Below are 22,832 nucleotides of genomic sequence, written 5' to 3'. Positions count from 1 at the left end.
TGCCTTAGCCTCCCTAGTAGCTGAGACTATAGGTAAACTTTGGAATATGACAAATCTAAATTCAAATCCTGATCCCAAGCATTACTAGCTGTGTGACCTGGAACAAGTTTCTTAACACCTCTGAGCTTCAGTTTCCTCATCTCTAGAATGGGGTGATAACTGTACTGTCCTCATAGAGACATTGGGAGGATAATAAGAGAAAGCTGTGAAAAGGTGATCAATATATTTCAGCTAATATGCTCTCAAGCCTCCTTCTTCCTGGCCTTATATCACATGTCTGTGATTTTATGCTAATGTCAAGGCTTCTTCTGGTCTCTGTGTTAGTGTAGCAGCTATCAACCTGGCCTCTGAAGTCACAGTACCATGATTCAAATTCCAGTTTTACCTCTTGTTAGCTGTGCAATTGAAGACAAGTTGTTTAACCTTTGAAGCCACTGTTTTCTCATCTGTTGAGAGAGAGACAGAGACAGAGAAAATGAAAAGACTCTCTTTCCCAGGATGGTTGTGGGGATGATGGGACAGATTCAGAGGCTGAGCTTATGAACTCTTTCAGGGGCTGCTAGCTTGCATATAAATGCACGTAAAAACTAAGAAAGATGGTTAATAAAATTGCAACAAAATCATGATCTTTTTCAGCCTCTTTCCCTACCTCTACCCTACCCCACCCTGAGGAAATCTGCTGGGACCCCAAAGCCCTCACACCTTTTGTGAATGCCCAAAGGCATCTCATGGGCCCCTCCCAGCTGCCTCCTGAGAATCCTCTCCTTGTCACTGGAAGTTCTGCTTAGGTCTCCCCGGCTGCACTATTCCCTGGTCCACTCTGATGGCCCTGTGGGGCTTGCTGTGGTGAAGCCAGTGTTTCTCCCATGCCAGTCATGCTGAGCTGGAGGAAATGCCCTCCACGCGCCAGCACTGTGGTCTGTAACTTGGCCACAGATTACCTGCTGAGCCTCAATTTTCTCCCCTGTAAAATGGGGCAATAACTGTGTCACCCTCATAGAGACGTTGGGAGGATGAATTAGCTAAAGCTGCAAACACATGACCACGTGGGCCTGGCCCTTCTAGTCCTTCCGCTGACAGCCTCTTGCTTCGCTCTGGTCTCTCACTTTCCAAATCCTCCCTACCCTCGCCCTGCTGAGGACCACAGTCCCGGGGTCAGGGCTGCTTGGCCATACTCCTCACCAGCTTCGAACGAGGGATTGTAGGGGAGGGGACAATGTCTGGTGCAGTCATCAACCCCGTGTGTCCATCTTCTTATCGCCTATGAGGTTCTCTGGGCACTGGGCAGAGAGTCCCAGAGAGGGGGTCCAGCCCCACTCAAAGACCCCTCCAGACTGCTACTTCTCCCTTAGCCCTCATCCCCATCTAGCTCCCATGACCTCCCAAGTCCCTCTGCAACTGTTTTCTAATTCATCCTTCGCTTCCCACTGCACTGCCTCAGTTCAGACCCTCAACATCTCTCCCCGGAATGAAGTTCCTCTTGTGGCTGGTCCCTGCTTTCAGTTTTGCCCTGATCTGATCCATCCTCCCACCTACCATCCACACAACTGCACATCTGCCATGGTTCCCCTGCTTGAAACGCTTCAGTTCCCACCCCACCCCTAAGCTCCTTAACATGGCTTGCAAGCCCCTCTGGGCTCTGCTTGTCACTTCCCTGGCTCTTTTCTCTTGCAGGGAGCTTTGCCTGGAGAGATATGACACACACAGTGAGCTGTTTCCCACCTCCATGCCTTGGCTCACCCTGTCCTGCTGCCTGGAATTCATGTCCCTTGTCCCTGCTGCCTTTCTTTGCTGGACCTGATCTAATTCCACTTTGCTTTACAACAAATCTGTTTGTGTCTATTTCTTTTTCTTAGCCATGAATTCCCTTAGGTAGAGCATTGCATTCTATTCATATTTATATCTCATAACACAGTTGCTGCCAGAAGGTAAATGTGTGTTGAATGAATGGGGGGCAGGCAGCACATGATAACTTTAAATGAGCGTGACAGGGTGGGATTTTCTTCCCCTCTCACCCTCCTCTGCCCTGCGTCCCCACCCTTTGCTGGGAAAATATCTTTTGCACAATGAAGCAGAGGCAGCTGTTAGCATAATAACTCATAGATGCAGTGCTATGAAAAGTGGTTAATATTTGCAGGATAAATGTGGTTTGGGCTGTGGGGAGTTTCTCTGGGAAGAACCTAAAGAATCTACTGCTGTCTCTGACTGAAAGCCATTAGCTGAGAACCTGGGGTCCTGGGAAGACTGGGTCCAATGGGCAGAGGGGACTGGGGCTGACGGGACACATAGAAGAAAAATTCATTAGCCTCCAGAGTGGGCTCTAATATGGACTGGCAGTGACGTGGCAGAAAAGGAAGCAAGTATCTGACCCTGTCCTCACCCTTAACAAAGTCATCTCACATAAATAAGAGAGTTCATTTAAAAATAAATAAATAGTGGACTGGGTGCACGTGCAGGGATCAGAAGCCGGTTGGTGGGTGAGAGGTTTTCTCGCTCTAGGGAGATTCTTCAAGCAATCACTATGTCGACAGACACAGGTGTTTCCCTTCCTTCATATGAGGAAGATCAGGGATCCAAACGTATTCGAAAAGCTAAAGAGGCACCATTCATACCCGTTGGAATAGCAGGTTTTGCAGCAATTGTTGCATATGGATTATACAAACTGAAGAGCAGGGGAAATACTAAAATGTCCATTCATCTGATCCACATGCGTGTGGCAGCCCAAGGCTTTGCTGTAGGAGCAATGACTGTTGGTATGGGCTATTCCATGTATCAGGCATTCTGGGCAAAACCTAAGCCTTAGAAGAAGAGATGCTGTCTTGGTCTTGTTGGAGGAGCTTGCTTTAGTTAGACGTCTCATTATTGAAGTTACCTATTATTGTTGGAAATAAACTAATTTGTATGGGTTTAGATGGTAACATGGTATTTTGAATATTGGCTTCCTTTCTTGCAGGCTTGATTTGCCTGGTGACCGAATTACTAGTGACTAGTTTACTAACTAGGTCATTCAAGGAAGTCAAGTTAACTTAAACATGTCACCTAAATGCACTTGATGGTGTTAAAATGTCCACCTTCTTAAATTTTTAAGATGAACTTAGTTCTAAAGAAGATAACAGGCCAATCCTGAAGGTACTCCCAGTTTGCTGCAGAATCTCACATATTTGGGATGTTGTATAAGAGTCCTATTTGCCCCAGTTAATTCAACTTTTGTCTGCCTGTTTTGTGGACTGGCTGGCTCTGTTAGAACTCTGTCCAAAAAGTGCGTGGAATATAACTTGTAAAGCTTCCCACAATCGACAATATATGTGCATGTGTTTAAACCAAATCCAGAAAGCTTAAACAATAGAGCTGCATAATAGTAGTATTTATTAAAGAATCACAATTGTAAACATGAGAATAACTTAAGGATTCTAGTTTAGTTTTTTGTAATTGCAAATTATATTTTTACTGCTGATATATTAGAATAATTTTTAAATGTCATCTTGAAATAGAAGTACGTATTTTAAGCACTCATGCAAAGGTAAATGAACACTTTTTAAATGTGTGTGTTGCTTATTTTTTCCATAAGAATTGTAAACATTGAACTGAACAAATTACCTATAACAGATTTGATTAATGACTTATGAGCAAGCTGGTTAGGCCAGACCATATACCCAAACTTTTACATAATATACAGAAGGCTATTACACTTGTGAAATTCTCTTGTCTAATCTGAATTTACATTCCATGGTGATAACATGGTATATGTATTGTTATTAAAGTAAGTGACCCATGGCAAAAAAATAAATAAATAAATAAATAAATAAATAGTAACATAAAGGGTAGGTGCTTGAGAGGAGGGATACCCCAGTCTCCATGATGTGATCATTACACACTGCACACCTGTATCAAAATGTCTCATGTACTCCACAAATATATTACACCTACAGGGTACCCACAAAAAACTTAAAAAAAAATGTGGCTGGGTACAGTGGCTCACACCTGCAATCTCAACACTTTGGGAGGCAGAGGCGGGAGGATTGCTTGAGCCCAAGAGTTTGAGACCAGCCTGGGCAACATGGTGAAACCCGTCTCTACAAAAAACATAAAAATTAGTCAGGTGTGGTGGTGCACACCTGTAGTCCCAGCTACTCAGGAGGCTGAGGCAGGAGGATTGCTTGAGCCTGGGAGGAGGAGACTATATAAGCAAAGATGGCGCCACTGCACTCCAGCCTGGGCAACAGCATGAGACTTTGTATCAAAAATAATTTTTTTTAATTAAATAATAAATATTCCCCACAAAAAAATCACAGTTGATATTTGTAGTTTAGAATGACAGAATTGTCTTCTGGAGTTATATAGAAAGTAAAGGTTTTCTTACCACCCATCCATCTAAGAGACTGCATGTAGTTACATTCCTATTGACACCATTAACCTCCAGGTCAAAATTCAGATGCCCAAGTCCCAGTCTCCCCACTTGCAAAAATAACTAGGCTGATAACTTTACCATAGGTCAACTCAATGAACGAAAGCACCATAGTATAGTGGCAAGGACAACAGAGTAAGAAACAGATTCTAATGTGAACTCTGCCAATAATCTGCAATGAGACCTTTTTCTAAGTTAAAACTTCCCCAGACATCAGTTTTTTAATATGTTCAATGGAGATATTACTACTTGTTATATTGAGTTCAGAGGGATATTGAAGAGACAAAATGAGGCATTAGATTCAAAAGCCCATCAAAAAGGTTAGGCGCTGTGCGTATTCAAGATAAGTTTTTTTTTTGACCCATTGATTAAATAACTAATGTTTGAAAGCTTTATTTGTTCCACGGGCTGTAGAGCAGGTGCCTAACTGAGGCAGGTACCTCTGTGTTGGTAGAGGGACAAACGGGAGGTGGCGTGGGGGAGAAGCAAGAGGAGGGAATGTGGAAATGAGAAAGATGTGTCCTTTGTCACAGGAGAGATGAAAGCACATAAAGCAATAAGTCTCATGCAGAGGGTGTTAAGCACCAAAGAAAACAGGTAAAGTATTTCTAGAGTAGGGATTACTTCTCATCATGGAGATCACTGTCATTCACAACCAGCCACACTAAGCTCCTGGGGGGTTAGCGGAGGCATATGGATTTGGGGTAGCCAGCTCTATTCTCTATAGGTTTTATTCTGATGTACATCAGATCTAAAGTTAGATTAATTGAGTGAGGTGGTGTTACAGCTGTTTAGAGAACACTGTAGCCAAAAGGTCTGATTCCATAAGAAATAAACCCACCTGTCAAGAAGAAAGAAAGCAACAGCAAGCTCATCACAGACACATGAGACACCATCCAAGTGACTTTCAGCGATCCTTTTCCAGCCTGAGCTTAAACATACACCTGCATAAAGAGAAAAATGGAAAATGAGTCCAACGCCTTGGAGCTGAAGGGAACAAAGGAAGGCCATTTGGCCGGGCGCGGTGGCTCACGCTTGTAATCCCAGCACTTTGGGAGGCCGAGGCGGGCGGATCACGAGGTCAGGAGATCGAGACCACGGTGAAACCCCCTCTCTACTAAAAATACAAAAAAATTAGCCGGGCGTGGTGGCGGGCGCCTGTAGTCCCAGCTACTCGGAGAGGCTGAGGCAGGAGAATGGCGTGAACCCGGGAGGCAGAGCTTGCAGTGAGCCGAGATTGCGCCACTGCACTCCAGCCTGGGTGATAGAGCGAGACTCCGTCTCAAAAAAAAAAAAAAAAAAAAAGAAAAGTGCAGCAGTTGTTTTCAAAATGGCCTGAGCTTTTTCTCCACACCCAAGGGAATATGGTACTGAAAGCGAGTCTCTTCTTCTCCCATTACTGGGTGTTCACTAAGCCTCAACGGTATCCACAGTCCTTTGGGACTAACCTGGGGCTTACGTGGAGACAAGAAGTGGGAAAGTTTCCCGATAATCCCACCGCAAATATTTCCTGTGACTCCAACGGGCTCTCACAGTAATTTCAGCTACCGGGCTTCTCACGATTTCTTTGTGATCAAGAGCTTAGTCCAGGCTCTGACATTTTGGTCAGGAACACTTGTCCCTTAAATTCCTCCCTGAGTTTTCCTTTGCTCCCTTCCTTTCCCTTCTACCTAGTCTCTGAAGGCTGCATTACAAATGCTCCCTCTTGAGTGTGCTTGGGATTATTTATGGGTCCTACACATCCTTTGATTATCTGTCAGTCGAGCTATTAACAGGGACTGATACATTATAAATGTCAACTGTGGGAATAAAGCTGAACACATCTATAGCCCTTTTCAGCATTCCTTCACAGTTATTTTGAGGAAACACTCTTATTCTAAAGTGGTGTGTCAGCTGGGATCTGGCCTCTCACGTGGCTTTTGAAGCATGCCCTTTGGGTCTGTGTTACTCTCTTCCATTCTCACTTATATTGTCTGTTTCACAATACCTTATCTCTAGAAGAGTATCTAGAAAACCGGTAGTGGTTGCACACACACAAAAATCCCAGACTTTTAATTCAGGTTTTAAAAATAATCTCCTTGTTTTCTGTGTATATTAGTTTACTTTACCTGCTGTGACAAATTACCACAAACTTGGTGGCTTCAAATAACACACTTTTATTCTCCAATAGTTCTGGGGGTCAGAATGTAAAATCAGTTTCACTGGCCCAAGGTCATGGCATCAATAAGGCTGCACTCCCTCTGGAGGCTTTTGGGGAGAATCCTTTTTCTTATCTTTTGAGCTTCTAGAGCTGTACTCTTTGCATTCCTTGGCTTGTGGCCCCTTCCTCCATCTTCAAGGCCAATAGCACAGCCTCTTGGCTTAATGTCCTATTTCCTTATTTGGTGTCAAGTCTCCCTCTGCCTCTCTCTTATAAGGTCATTTGTGATTGCATTTAGGTCCCACCAAGTTAATCTAGGATACTCTCTCCATCGAAAATTCCTTAACTTAATCACGTCTACAAAGCCTCTTTTGACACTTAAGTTAGTATTCACAGGTGTTAGGGACTAGGACCTGGATCTCTTTGGTGGCCACTATTCAGTCTACTGTAGTAGACTGGCAAATGTGTACTGGCAAATGCACAGTAATTTACAGCATTTACCTTCTGCTGGGGATCTGAAACACTGCTCAGGAAATGTGCTACACCCTTTGGTTCTCACTGGCATACTATGGATTTAGGATAACCCACTGTCTTAGTCTCTTTTGTGCTGCTATAACAGAATACCTGAGACTGGGCAATTTATAATGAACAGAAATTGACTGGCTCACAATTCTGGAAGCTGGGAAGGCCAAGAGGGGCTGGCATCTGGAGAAGGGCTTCTTGCTGTGCCATCCCAAGGTGGAAGGTGGAAGGGCAAAAGAGAGAGATAAAAGGGGGCCAAAAACACCCTTTTATAACAAATGCATTTCCATGATAAGAGTATTAACCCATTTCTGCCTGAGGTTGCAAGTTTTTGAATTTTTGCAATCAGACCTTGAGCAGTAGATATAAATAACTCCCACATGGTTAGCGTTCCAATAATGGAACACTAGGCATAAATGGGTTTTAATCCATTTACTTCCCCCTCATGGCCTAATCACCTCTCATTAGGCCCCAACTCCCAACACTGCTGCCTGAGGATTAAGTTTCCAACATGTGGTTTTTGGGAGGCATCAAACCATAGCACCTACCATCATGCAGTTAGGGAAAAATGGGTTAAAAAAATCTAAGCATCATTAGTGCATAAAACCTTTTTGTGTTAATTATGGTGAGGCATCACTAAAAACAACAACAAAAAAGAACAAAACCCTTCCACTTAAGCAGCTCCAGATTCTAGGTTTGCAATCTCTGGGAGAAGTAGATGGAAGTGTTCCAGGAGCAAAGGCCACTCTCCAGGCCCACTCTTAACATTTACAAGGCCAGTGCAAGAGAACAAATGAAGGCTGGCATAGCATATGTCTAGAATGTTTAAAAACATAAGCCAAGCTAGCATAATATTAAATAAAATACATTATCTCCTTCTACTTTGGCCCATAGACCTTCATAATGACCTGAAAGCTGTATTTGAACTTAAAATTTTGGGATTTCCCATGTTTTGGCAGGGAATTTTGAGGTTACGTGTGAACAGCCATCCATAGCCTCTGGCCCCTGGCTATTCCTCTCTTCTCTTCCCATCTTTCTATCAAGCACTTCCAGGGGCTCATAATCATGTGTGAACCTGCCAACGTACACATCTGAAGCTCCATCTTCAACCTCCATAAAGAGCTGTTTTCTGGCCAACTGTCAGGGCTAGGGGTTAGTTCAGCAGCAGCACTGTCTGCCCTTAGACAGGCAGACCAAAGAAAGAGGACTGAGCAGGCCCTTGAAGAGCTGATTCATTCCTCTTTCAGGGTCAGTTGGGCAGAGAACTCAGAATTCTAAGAAGGCAGATCATGAACTAGAACAGTACTTATCTGGTGAAAAATGATTTTTTAAAAAAAGTTCACTCTACTGTGGATCCACATTTTTGTAAAATATAATTTAAATGTTTCAGCAGTGTTAAATTGCCATAGAAAGTACCACTTACTCTCACTTTCTATACTTAGCTCATCCTGGGCTAGTAGTAAACAGATCACACTTTGCGTGCCATTAGACTAGAAGATGAGGCATGGGTGAATTCGTGTTCTATGCTGCATCTCAAATCACCACCAACTTAATGGCTTACAACAACACATGTCCATTATCTCATTATTTCCTTGGGTCAAGAATCTGAGTGTGGCTTAACTGGGTCCTCTGCTCAGGGTCTCACTGGACTGCAGTCAAGGTGTCAACCAGGGCTGCAGTTTCATCTGAGGTTCAGAGTCCTCTTTCAAGCTCACGTGGTCATTGGCAGAATTCATTTCCCTGTGGCTACAGAACTAACGGCAACTTGATTCTTCAAGACCAGCAGAATCTCTCTTTTCATGAAGGGTTCAGCCCTCTCTTAAAGGATTTCACCTTACTAAGTAAGGTCCATCCAGGACAATCTTTTTTTGTTAACTTATAGTTAACTGATGAGAAATGATAATTATATCTGCAAATCCTTCCACTTTTGCCATATAATGTAACCTAATCACAGAGTGTGATTTATAGGTCACACCTCACACTCAGAGAGGTGGAAGATAGAGAATGCGTGAATCTTGGGTGCCATCTTAGAATTCCTTCTACCACAGTGGGCTTAAGGGGGGCACATCCCTTTAGCCCATGGACTCCTCTTCTCATAGAAAGAAAAAGTCTAGAGTATGACCCTCTAAAGCTCAGGCAAAGGGCAGAGATCCCTCATGACACAGTCTCAGAGAGATACTGCACCCTCCCTAACAGTTTAGGATTGGATCTGTGTCAACATCTCCTTCACGTAGCCCAGACTCCAATGCTGAAATATACTCCTTCCAAGGACTGCTCGCTGCATTTCTTCCTGCCTTTGCCTAACCACAGTAGTTACTTTTGAACAAACAGGATTTTCTTTTTTCATTCCCATTTTTTTTTTTTTTTTTTTATTTCTTGAGACAGGGTCTCACTCTTTCCCCAAAGCTGGATTGGCTGGAGTGCTGTGGTGCAAATATGGCTCACTGCAGTTTCAACCTCCTGGGCTCAAGCAATCCTCCATCTCAGCCTCCCAAGCAGCTGGGACCACAGGCATGTGCTACCACAACTGGCTGATTTTTAATTTTTTTGTAAAGACAGGGTCTCTTTTTGTAGGGACTATGTTGCCCAGGCTGGTCTTGAACTCCTGGGCTCAAGCAATCCTCCCACCTTGGCCTCCCAAAGTGATTCACAGGAGTGAGCCACTGTGCCTGGCCCAAACAGAAAGGATTTTCACAACTGTATTACATCTATATTTTATAATTCTGGGGTTACAAATAGTTGTTTGCTTGGAGACTTATCATTCATATTCCTCTTTGGAAGTCTTCCAAAGAGTTATACAGGCCTGCCTATACACAGCACTGAAGACATTCTTGTTATGTTATCAGTAAGCGCCAGAAAGCTCCAATTCCCTCTCTATCAGAGGCTGAGAGTTCATCTCAGCTACCTTGTTTATATTCGTAGAGATTACTGCAGGATCAGTCTGTAACCATCATTCTGATTCAAAGCATGGTAACTCTGCTATACATCCATGAGATTCTAACGCAAAATGACCGATTAATTAAACAAGCTAACAGAAGGTTACACATTCAAGTGAGTTGCAATTGCATAAATCATTTTTGGAATTCCTCTTTGGGAAGAATCTTCAAAAGCCTGTGGCCTATGCTTTTTAATAACCCAGTGGTAACAAATCTTCATCCACTAATAGTGAATTGGATTTTTGGCAACAATTATATCATTTGAATCCAAAGTTCCTGATGGATTTGTAGGTGATCTAGCTGAATTATCAAAACACCATGTATTAGTAAGGATTCCCTGGAGAAACAGAACAAATAGGATAATTATGGATACATAAGAGGAGATGTCTATGGGAATTGACTCACACAATTATGGAAACCAAGAAGTCCCATGATGCTGGTTCTCCAGTTTGCAAATGGCATATCATGGGACTTCCTGGCCTCCATAATTTTGTGAGCCAATTCCCATGGTTCAGTCCAAATCCAAAGGCCTGAGAACCACGGAAGCCAATGGTGTAACTCCCAGTTTGAGGCAAGAGGGCTACTGGTATAAGTCCTAGAATCCAAAGGCACAAGAACCAGGAGCTCTAATGTCCAAGGGCAGGAGAAGATGGACATCCAGCTCGAGAAAAAGAGAGAGAATTCGCCCCCCTCTGCCTTTTTATTCTATCTGGGCCCTTGATAGATTTGATGATACCCGCCCACATTGGTAAGAGGTAATCTTCTTTACTCAGTCTACTGATTCAAATGCTAACATCTTCTGAAAATACCCTTCCAGACACACCCAGAAATATTTTTTTTTCATTTTCTGGATATCCCTTAACATAGCCAAATTGACACATAAAATTAGCCATCATAAGGACATGTAAAAGTGCTTCTCCAAAATTGCTCAAACTGTTTATAAACGCACTCCCAAAGAATGTGCAATGACAGAATTGTTGTAAATAAGATCATAGCCTACCAAAGTGACTTCCTTGGAGAATAACTTGCTATTAGTGCACTGTTAAGTTTCAAAGGGGATATCACACGTATACCTATGAAATAGAAAGTGGAAATTTTTTGTGACCAATTACCATTAAATAAAATAAATTGAGACTCAGAAATGTGTTTTCACAAGATCTCACAGTTAGTAGATGGCAGAGCCAAATTTACACTCAAGTCTTCAAATCCAAGGCTCTTACCACTAACCCAGGAAGGGCAATTATGTACCACTCGCATTGCCATGGACCCTAGCCATGTTCACGGCAGACCATGCTCATAGATGACTCTTTCCTGCTGAGCGCTATTCTACCTTAGGATCCCCAATGCAACTCTCTAGGGAGTGAAACCAATGAAGCAGGGTTGATATTCAATTTCCTTTTGCCTGTTGAAGAGAACAGCACTCATTTGAGTGCGTAATTTCTGGTATATTTGTTCAAAAATTAGAGTCCTTTCTTGATAGCCACATAATATCCAAGTTAATGTCTTTAGCGCCTGGTAATTGTTCCAGGCCATGGAACCTTAGGATTAATTGGTAAATAGCAGATCTAGGTGTTCTCAATCATTCATATTCCTCTTTGGAGATCTTTCAAAGAGTTATACAAGCCTGCCTATACACATCATTGAAGACATTCTTGTCTCCTAAAACTGTTTAATTATGACTTTAGTCGGTTCACTGAGGAGCCACAGCCCAGCATAAAATCAAGAACAAATGAAATGGAGTAACTACCTGGCTTTTGGAAATTACAGGCCATGTCTGTTTCCATATTTACCAGTTTATTTAAATTAAGTTGTCCCTCCACCAGCTTTATTAAGGTATAATTGACAAATAAATATTGTATATGTTTATGGTGTACAACCTGATGTTCTTACATATACATCATGAAATGATTATATTAAGCTAATAACATATCTATCACCTCACATACTTATCTTTTTTTTTGTGGTTGGAACATTTAAGATCTATTATCTTAGCAATTTTCAAGTATACAAAACATTATCATGAACTATAGTCACCATGGTATACAATAAATCTCCAAAACTTATTTATTCTGTCTAATTGAAACTTTGTACCCTTTGACCAACATCTCCCCACCCCCACTCTACCACCCCACCACTCCCCAGCCCCTAGCAACCACCATTCTGCTCTCTGCCTCTATGAGTTTGACTTTTGTAGATTCCACATATAAATGAGATCGTGCAGTATTTATCTTTCTGTGCCTGGCTTATTTTACTCAGCATAATGTCTTCCAGGTTAATCCATGTTGTCACAGATGACAGGATTTCCTTCTTTTCAAAGGCTGAATAGTATTCCACTGTATGCCTATACTACATTTTCTTTATTTATTCATCCATCAGTGGACACTTGGGATGATTCCATATCTTGGCTATTGTGAATGATGCAGCAATGAACATGATAGGTTAGATATCTCTTCAAGATGCTGATTTCAGTTCCTTTGGACATATACCCAGAAGTCTGCTCATAGGTGAAGGCACTACTCTGGATCATATGGTAGTTACATTTTTAATTTTTTGAGGAACGTCCACACTGGTTTTCATAATGGCTATGAGTTTTTGAAAGTTGAATTTAGTAAAGCAATCTGATAGCTCTGTTGATGGTTTTCCTGAGGCCTCAATTGAAACTGATTTGCATCTTTTGACTGCCAACTACTTATTTTGACTTCAGCTTTTAACAACAAACTAGCGTTTCTCTAAGGGTGTGTGGGGACTCCTGCATTAGAATCACCTGAGGAATTTTTTTTAATATCCTAGATATTGTCTGATGTCTGATAGTATTTCTCAGAAATACTACATTTTTAGCGTGTTCTTTGTATGACATAAGACTGCTTAAGACCCACTCAAGGTTCTATTTCCAATTAAAATGTAGACAGTTGTGAAAGACTGTTATTCATTCCAAGGGAAAAAATATCTGTCTGTCTGTCTACTTTTTAAAGCCAGTGAACAATGAAAAGGAGGATATGTGAACTAAATTCCTAAGAATACTGGACAGAGGGGGGAAAAGTGATTGGAAAATTTAAAGACAAGTGAATAGAAATTATCTTAACAGAAGCACAGAGAAGAAAAACATTAAAAATAAAAATATTAATTGGGGGGACAATATCAAATAGTCTAATATACATAGAATTGGAGTCCCAGAAAGCAAGGACAAAGAAAATTGGATAAAATAAATATTGAAAGGTATATAATCCTAGCATTTCGAGAGGGTAAGGTGAGCAGATTGCTTGTGTCCAAGAGTTTGAGACCATCCTGGGCAACATAGTGATACCTCATCTCTACAAAAAATAAAAAATTAGCCAGGCATGGTGGTGTGTGGTCTTAGCTACGCAGGGGGCTGAGGCAAGAGGATTACTTGAGCCTGGGAGGTCAAGGCTGCAGTGAGTTGTGGCAGAAACAAAACTCACTGTATTCTAACCTGGGACAGAACTGAGGCCCTGTCTCAAAAACAACAACAACAACAACAACAACAACAACAACAACAACAAAAAAAGTCAAAGAAAAAAATACACTTTATATTTGGGAGAAAGAGGGGGTTTGGAATGTGGGAGGAGAGACATGGATGACAACCGGCTTTTCATCAGAAATAATAGAATTCAGAAGAGAAGAGAGTAAAATCATATCATTAAAATGGTTTTTTTTGTTTGTTTGTTTTTATTTATTTATTTTTCGAGATGGAGTCTCACCCTGTCGCCAGGCTGGAGTACAGTGGCACAATCTCAGCCACTGCAACTTCTGCCTCCTGGGTTCAAGCAGTTCTCCTGCCTCAGCCTCCTGAGTAGCAGGGACTACAGGCACACACCCCCATGCCGGCTAATTTTTTTTTTTTTTTTTTTTTTTGTATTTTAGTAGAGATGGGTTTCACCATGTTGCCCAGGTTGGTCTCAATCTCCTGAGCTCAGGCAATCCATCCACCTCGGCTTCCCAAAGTGCTAGGATTACAAGCGTGAGCCATCGTGCCTGGCCAAGTGTTTTAAAAATACGTAACAATTATCAACCTAGAATTCTACATCCTGTGAAAATAAACTTCAGAATGAGGGGGAAATAAAGACACTTTTAGTGGAAAAAAGAAAAAAAGCTCAGAGAATGTGTTACCAACAGACCCAAACTACAAGAAATGGGCCATTTTGTTTATATGTTTATGTCACTAAAATCTCTAGAGGTTTTTTCAGCTAAAGGGGAAGTTATCCCAGATGGAAGCCAGATTTCAGATGGAATCTACAGGAAGGAATGAAAAGCACTAAAAAACGTAAATATGTGGGTAAATATAAAAGACTAGTTTTTATTTTCTTAATTTTGAAAAGATGTTTGAGTGTTTAGATAAAAATAATAGCAAGTGTTGTGGGGTTTATAACATATCTAGAAGTGAAGAGCATAACAAAATAGCACAAAGGGATAAAGGCTGTAAATGGAATTATAGTGTTTTAAGTCATTATTCTCTCCATGAAGTTCTACAATATTTATTCAATGTAGACAATGATAAATTAAGGTTGCATATTGAAATCACTAGAGCCATCATTATTTAAAAAAAAAAACCCAAAGAGACATAGGTAAGAAGCAATAAAGAAGATAAAAAGAATATGAAAATAATCTAAGAGAAGGCAGTCAAGAAGGAACAAAGAAACAAAGAACACATGGAAAACAAAGCAACATGATTCATAAATTCACACCATCAGAAATTACATCAATCAAATGTAAGAGATTAAACACTGAAATAAAAAAGTATAGATTTTTAGACTGCATTAAAAAGTGACAGCCATCAATATGCTATGTAAAAGACGTGTAATTTATTCTGATGTTTTGGGGGGGGAATTTGTACAAGTCTTTATCTTCACTTACTTTGTGTTCTTATTTTCTCTTTTCTGCTTGTTCTATCATTACAGAGAGAAGAGTATTGAAATCTCCAACGAAAACTCTTACTCTATTCTCCTTTCAGTTCTGTCAGTTTTTGTTGTGTATATTTCAAAGCTGCATTATTAAGTACATACATATTAGGACTGTTATGTCTTCTTAATGAAATAACACCTTTATTATTATGAAATGTCCTCTTCATCTATGATCATATTCCTTGTTATGAACTCTACTTTGTGTCTACTCCAGCTTTCTCTTGATTATTGTTTGATTGGCATATGTGTCTCCATCTTTTATTTTAATCTATCGATATATTTAAAGTGGTTCCTTGTATAGACAGCATACACTGAATATTGGATATTGCTTTTTTTTTTTTTTTTTTTTTTTAGATGGAGTCTTGCTCTGTCACCCAGGCTAGAGTGCAATGGTGAGATCTTGGCTCACTGCAGCCTCTACCTCCCAGGTTCAAGAGATTCTCCTGCTTCAGCCTCCTGGTATAGCTAAGATTACAGGTACATGTCCTACCACGCCCAGCTAATTTTTGTATTTTTAGTAGAGACGGGGTTTTATCATGTTGACCAGGCTGGTCTCAAAACTCCTGACCTCAAGTGATCTGCCCGCCTTGGCCTCCCAAAATGCTGGGATTACAGGCATGAGCCACCACACCCAGCCTTGATATTGTATTTTTAAAATTCTCTGACAATATCTGGCTTTTAATCGCAGTGTTTAGACCACTTACAATGAACATATTTATATGGTTGAGTATACATTAATCATCTTGCTGTTTTCTATTTTCCCATCTGCTTTTTGTTTTCCATGCCTTTTTTGTCGTTGTTGTTGCTGTCCTAGCAGCCCGATTAATTTTTGACAAACTTTAAATTTTAGAATAATTTTAGATTTACAGAAAAGAAAACATAGTACAGAAAGTTCCTGAATTTTCCATTCTTGGTTTCTCTTATTAACATCTCACATTCATGGGGCATATTTATCAAAACTAAAAAATATTGATGTGTTCTTAATTACAGTCCTTAGTTAATTCAAATTTCTTTAGTTTTAACCAAGCATCTCTGTTCTGCCCCAGGATTTCATCCAGGATACAACGTTACATTTAGTTGTCATGTCTACTTAAGCTCCTCTTGGCTGTGACAGTTTCTCAGAATTTCCTTATTTTTGATGACCTTAATAGTTTTGAGAAATACTGGTCAGGTGTCAGGCATTTTACAGAATATTCTTCACTTTGAGTTTGTCTGGCATTTTTCTCATGGCTAGATAGGGGTTATGGGTTTTTGGAAGGAAGACCACTGAGATAAAGTACCATTCTCATGGCATCACCTGAAGGGTACCTAACTATCAAGTTGACTTATCACTATTGATATTAACTTGATCTTCTGACTGAGGTAGTGTTTGTCAGACTTCTCCACTGTAAAGTTACTCTTTTCTGCCTTCTTTCCATCCTGGACTCTTTGGAAAGAAGTTATTATATGCAGCCTCCACTTAAGGGGTAAGAATATCTTCCACCTCCTTGATGGGGAAGTATCTACATAAATTATTTGGAATTCTTCTGCAAGGGAGATTTATCTCTTCTCCCCCATTTATTTATTCATACAATCATGTATTTCTGTTAGGTGGACTAACATTTATTTTATACTTTGGGTTATCAGCCAGTACTGCATTGTTTACTTTATTGCTCACATTGTTCAAGCTTTGGCCATTGGTAACCTTTTCGGTTGGCTCTTGCATCCCTTTGACATACCCCTATCTTTTTTTCCCCAGCGCTTCCTTACTTTCTGGCACTACAGTTTCCTTTTGTATGTTATTAGTGCAGCCCTAGAATCAGTCATTTCTCCAGTGATTCCTGGTTTCTTTTACTGGAGAATGGTATTAGAAACCAAGATCTGGGTGCTAGGGGTGCTCATTACTACTGGGATGTTGTGGTTTCTAGGCCCTTTTAGCTGATAGAGCAATAAAATGTATGTATCTATACATACTAATCCATGAATCGATACATATCTGCAAATATCTATTCATAACCATGTGTAGCTATATTAAGCTAAATTCATGAGTTCATTCTGATGTCTCTAACTCTAATCCAGTACCACATGGATCATTCTAACCTTCCTCCCTTAAGAGCACTTCTTGTGAAATGTTATTTCCTGTCCTGGTCACTTGCTCCCTCTTTCCCCTACATCATCGTGAGAGGTGACAACATGCTAGCAGCCCTCACTCGCTCTCAGCACCTCCTTGGCCTTGGCGCCCGCTCTGGCCACACTTGAGGAGCCCTTCAGCCTGCCGCTGCACTGTGGGAGCCCCTCTCTGGGCTGGCTGAGGCTGGAGCCGGCTCCCTCTGCTTGCAGGGAGGGGTGCAGGGAGAGGCACAGGCAGAAACCGGGACCAGTGCGAGTTCCAGGTCGGCACAGGCTCAGTGAGCCTGCACTCAGAGCAGCCAGCTGGCGCCACTGGCCCCAGGCAGTGAGGGGCTTAGCACCCAGGCCAGCAGCTGCGGAGGCTGAGCCGGGTCCCCCAGCACTGCCGGCCCACCCGCGCCACACTCAAATTCTTGCCCGGCCTCAGCTGCCTCCCCGTGGGGCAGGGGTCAAGACCTGCAGCTCACCATGCCCAAGCCCCCCCAGAGTGGGTTCCTGCAGGGCCCGAGCCTCCCCGACGGGCACCGCCCCCTGCTCCACCACGCCCGGTCCCATCAACCGCCCAAGGGCTAAGGAGCGGGGGTGCGTGGTGTGGAACTGGCAGGCAGCTCCACCTGCGGCCCCAGCATGGGATCTACTAGGGGAAGCCAGCTGGGCTCCTGAGTCAGGTGGGGACTTGGAGAACTTTCATGTCTAGCTAAAGGATTGTAAATGCACCAATCAGCACTCTGTGTCTAGCTCAAGGTTTGTAAACGCACCAATCAGCACCCTGTGTCTAGCTCAAGGTTTGTAAACACACCAGTCAGTGCTCTGTGTCTAGCTAATCTAGTGGGGACTTGGAGAACTTTTACCTCTAGCTAGAGGATTGTAAATACACCAATCAGCACTCTGTGTCTACCTCAGGGATTGTAAACACACCAATCAGCATCCTGTCAAAATGGACCAATCAGCTCTCCGTAAAATGGGCCAATCAGCAGGATGTGGGTGGGGTCAGATAAGGGAATAAAAGCAGGCTGCCCCAGCTAGCAGTGGCAACCTGCTTGGGTCCCCTTCCACACTGTGGAAGCTTTGTTCTTTCGCTCTTTGCAATAAATTTTGCTGCTGCTCACTCTTTGGGTCCACACTGTCTTTATGAGCTGTAACACTCACCACGAAGGTCTGCACCTTCATTGCTGAGGCCAGTGAGACCACGAACCCACCAGGAGGAATGAACAACTCCAGATGGGAGGAACGAACAACTCCAGACAGGCCGCCTTAACAGCTGTAACACTCACTGCCAAGGTCTGCAGCTTCACTCCTGAAGCCAGCGAGACCACGAACCCACCAGAAGGAAGAAACTCCGAACACGTCTGAACATCGGAAGGAACAAACTCCAGACACACCATCTTTAAGAATTGTAACACTCACCGCGAGGGTCCGCGGCTTTATTCTTGAAGTCAGTGAGACCAAGAACCCACCAATTCTGGACACAATCCCACCTAGAAATAGTCTTTATAAGTCCTCCATTTCTGAGCCAATATTGTACATTTGCTCAATAAAGTCACTCTCCAGCTGTGAAGTCTCTGCTTAAAAATTGTGTTAGAATGTGGAAGATCTGCAATGAGAAGCATAGGGTGGCTGCTGTGTTGACTTCTGGCTCTACTATCTGTCTATAAAGTGAGTCTTAACAGGCATTTAGCTGCTCCACATGTCAGTTTCTCCACCTGTAAAAGGGGCATATAGTTGACCTGTTCTCTCATTAAGTTTTTGTGGGAATCAAATATATTATGGGAATAAAAATAAGTTTGTAAATAAAAAGCACTGAGAATAGATAAGGAATTATAGTGACCTTTGGCCAAGTTGTTCCTAATCTCGTGCCTGATGTTGTGAGGAAAGAATAAACAATGTCTCATTTCATCCTCAAAATGAGGTGCCTTTTATTATTCCCATTTTACAAGTGAGGAAACTGAGGCTTATAGAAGTCAAAAACTTGGTAAGTGGTAGCAATGATAATGAACAGTCAACAATTCCTGAGGACTTACTATGGGCCTGGCACTGTTCTAAGCACTTTACATGTGTTGATTAATTTAATTCTGACAACAACCCGATGAAGCAGGTTTCTATTATCCCCATTTTACAGAAGAGGAAATTGAGGCACAAAAAGGCTGGGCATGGTGGCTCATGCCTGTAAATCTCAACAATTTGGGAGGCTGAGGCAGGTTGATCACTTTAGCCAAGGAGTTCAAGATCAGCCTGGGCAATGTGGCAAAACCCCATCTCTAGAAAAAAAAAAAAAAAAAAAAATACAGAAAATTAGCCAAGTGTGGTGGTGCATGCCTGTAGTCCCAGCTACTTGGGATGCTGAGGTGGAAGAATCACCTGAGTCTGGGAGGTCGAGGTTGCAATGAGCTGAGATCACACCACTGCACTCCAGCCTGGGCGACAGAGTGAGACCCTGTCTCAAAACAAACAAACAAACAACAAAAAAAAGATTCTACAGCTAGTAAATGATATAGTTGGCACTGTAACCCAGATCTCTCTCTCTCTCTTTCTGGGTCTTTTTAAACTATTAAACTGCCCACACCATGACTCATTCATTTGACAGATATTTATTGAGAATGTACGGTGTGTTACTCATTGGTCTAATCACTGCAGATCCAGTAGTGAATAAGAAAAAAAAATCCTGCTGTCATAATGCTTATATTAACAAATATAAAGGTAAGGCATGATGGCATGCACCTGCAATACTGGCTACTGAGGAGGCTGAAGTGGGAGGATCCCATGAGGCCAAGAGTTGGAGACTGCTGTGAGCTGTAATTGTGCTACTGCACTCCAGTCTGGGCAACAGAACGAAACCCCGTATCTTAAAAAATAAAAATAAAAAGGCTGGGCACAGTGGCCCACACCTATGATCCCAGCACTTGGAGAGTCTGGAGGATTCCTTGAGGCCAGGAGTTCAAGACCAGCCTGGGCAACATGGCAAGACCCCACTGTGGTCCCAGCTACTCGGGAGGCTGAGGCAGGAGGATTGCTTGAGCCCAGGAAGTCAAGGCTGCAGTGAGCCGAGATGGTTCCACTGCACTCCAGCCTGGGCAACAGAGCGAGACCTTGTCTCAAGGAAAAAATAAAACCAACCAACTAAACAAAAACAAAAATAAGGCAATAATGCTATTGCTCTTGCCTTAACTTGGAAAACATGTGTCTCTGCTTAGAGTAGCCTCTTTCATTTATGATCACTTAAGATTTTGTTTCTTCTTTTAAGGGGTTATGCCAGCAGTAATCTGTGGAGTGCAGTATTGCTCTCACTTGATTTGCTGGTTGTTTTATCCCAGATGTTGGAAAAAGGTGACTGAAGGTAGGCACGTCCTCCTCAAGAGCTGGGGTTAACCTATCCACAATTACACATTCCTTTCTTACTTTTCTAGTACCTCTCAGTCTTTTCAACCTCTGCTGTCCTCACTGGCAGCTGGTTCCAGCACCTCCTCATTGAGAAGAATCAATGAACATACACATGTCCAGGCAAGGCTGGGGACAAACAGACCACAAAACTCTGTTGTGAATGGATGTGATGCTCAGAGCTGCTGCAGGATGAAGCCCACAAAGAGAAGAGGACAAATCCAGAAGCCACAGAGAAGTGGAACCAGCGGCCTCGTGTGCCTTGAGTGGAGCACGGCTACTTAAGCATTTGTTACACAAGATAATAAATCTCCTCTTGGCTTAACCAATCTTGAGTTGGATCTGTGGTTACTTGCAGCTAAAAGCATACTCAATGATATAGCATTCCAAAGGCCCCGTTGTTCTTAAGAACACGTGTGCCTGGGAATCTCTGCTATAAGCTATTCCATTTCCAAGAAGGATTCTTCTACAAGCCAATGAAATTCTCAGTCTTTGTGGTCGAATGCACTCTGTCTGCCCTCTTCTTTTTCTTAGCTTTATTTCCTTAAGGGACTACTCAAAGACACTTGGTATGCTGAAATAACTCTAGCATTACCAAAAGCATTTAGTAAAGCTATGTGATGCTGATTGGAGACACTTAAAGAGAAAACAATGCTTTGAATTAAAGCATGTTTTCTAGTGTCGATGAATAACACATAAATAGGACCCACTTAGCCGCCTATCCCCACTGTGTTATTCATCGTCCGGTTGCTTTGGTGAGTGCCAAAATGCTTCTGGGAGCTTTCTGAGCACTTCTTTCCTTTCCGTTCCTTTCCTTGATTACATTCAAAAGATCTAAAAACAAACAAGCATGTTAATTACTAAGGGTTATTATTTTCTTCAAAGCCTCGAAGCTCTAAAGAATCAACACAATTTATTTTCTGAATTCACTCACCACAGTTTCAAACCAGCCAACGTGGAGACAATCTTCAGTACTTGGTGAAAATGCGCTTTCACTGTAAGCTTCAGTGCCCTGGAGCAGTGCTGTGAGATCATTCTATGAGCTCTAGGCAGCAATTAAGTCTATTTCAAAAGATGTGCAGGTAAGATTGCTTAGGAGTAGGAAGTCTAGTCAATTCCAAAAATAATATAATGTTGAAATTTTCCTTCCTTACCCCAGGAGGAAAATGTTCTCTGCTTTGTCAATTCTATAAATTATATTTTTCATTTTTGGAATGGTAGGTCCAGAAAGTACAGAAAATAATAAAAACAATACCCATATAGTAGCCATAATGATTTAACAAATGCTAACATTTGGCCATATTTGCATCATATAAAATTAATGATGGATATCACTATTTGACTCATAAAATGAATTGTTCCATTAAACTAGTCCCCCTTCCATTTTTCTCTTTAAGGGACATTTATAATTAAACCTTTAAATTCTGAGCCTTTTGCAACCATGATTTCAGAATAGAAGAGTAGGGGCCAGGAATAGACCATAAATGCTCCAAATGGGACTTCAACAAACCTTCATTGCTACCTGGAGTTGGGTCATGGCTGGTGAGAGTCTATGTGGGACATTCACATGGGACGGTTAGAAGACATAAATGTTCTGTAAGCACCAAAGTTGTTAGATCTGAACATCTCGAGCTTCACGGAGATTAAAATTCTAAAGTTACTTAGGTCTGTGTTTTGTTGATTTCATTCAATGCACGCATATTCTGACATTTCATTTTACAATGATCTTCGTTTTATTTTGATTTTTTACTATTTTACAAATTGACATCAACTATTCATTAAAAAAACCTTTTTTATAACAAAAAAGATAAATTTTTTCCATAATAATAAAAAGTTGGAATATAGGCCAGGCACGCTGGCTCACACCTATAATCCCAGCACTTTGGGAGGCCAAGGCGATCACCTGAGTTCAGGAGTCTGAGACCAGCTTGGCCACCACAGCAAAATCTCGTCTCTCCAAAAAAAAAAAAAAAAAAAACAAACAAAAATTAGCCAGGCATGGTGGTGCATGTCTGTAGTCCCAGCTACTTCGGAGGCTGAGGCAGGAGGATCACTTGAACCTGGGAGGTAGAGGTTGCAGTGAGCTGAGATTGCACCACTGCCCTCCAGCCTGGGTGACAGAGCAAGACTCCATCTCAAAAAAACAACAAAAAAAGTTGGAATATATACAACGGGTGAGGCTATCCAAAACCTACCCCATAAAGTAAGAAAAATTTCAACAATTAACAAAGACTCATTTTTCAAAGGCCTATCAATCATAGATTAATTAAACAATTAAGAAAACCCCATTGTCTCAGCCCAAAATCTCCTTAAGCTGATAAGCAACTTCAGCAAAGTCTCAGGATACAAAATCAATGTACAAAAATCACAAGCATTCTTGTACACCAATCACAGACAAACAGAGAACCAAATCATGAGTGAACTCC

General features: G+C 41.8%; 1 protein-coding gene across 1 annotated transcript; it reads left to right on the top strand.

The window, feature by feature from the left end:
• Window positions 1–2,481: 2,481 nt before the first annotated feature.
• On the top strand, window positions 2,482–3,093 carry LOC116480552 (HIG1 domain family member 1A, mitochondrial-like). The gene has a single exon (XM_032753275.2). The coding sequence runs from the start codon at window positions 2,522–2,524 to the stop codon at window positions 2,801–2,803; it is 282 nt and encodes a 93-aa protein (XP_032609166.1). The 5' UTR covers window positions 2,482–2,521; the 3' UTR covers window positions 2,804–3,093.
• The last annotated feature ends 19,739 nt before the right edge of the window (window positions 3,094–22,832 follow it).

This window comes from Hylobates moloch, unplaced genomic scaffold, assembly GCF_009828535.3.
Source record: "Hylobates moloch isolate HMO894 unplaced genomic scaffold, HMol_V3 SCAFFOLD_13, whole genome shotgun sequence".
NCBI lineage: Eukaryota > Metazoa > Chordata > Mammalia > Primates > Hylobatidae > Hylobates > Hylobates moloch.
The sequence above is the reverse complement of the archived record's forward strand: the minus strand, read 5'-3'. Positions and strand labels throughout refer to the sequence as shown.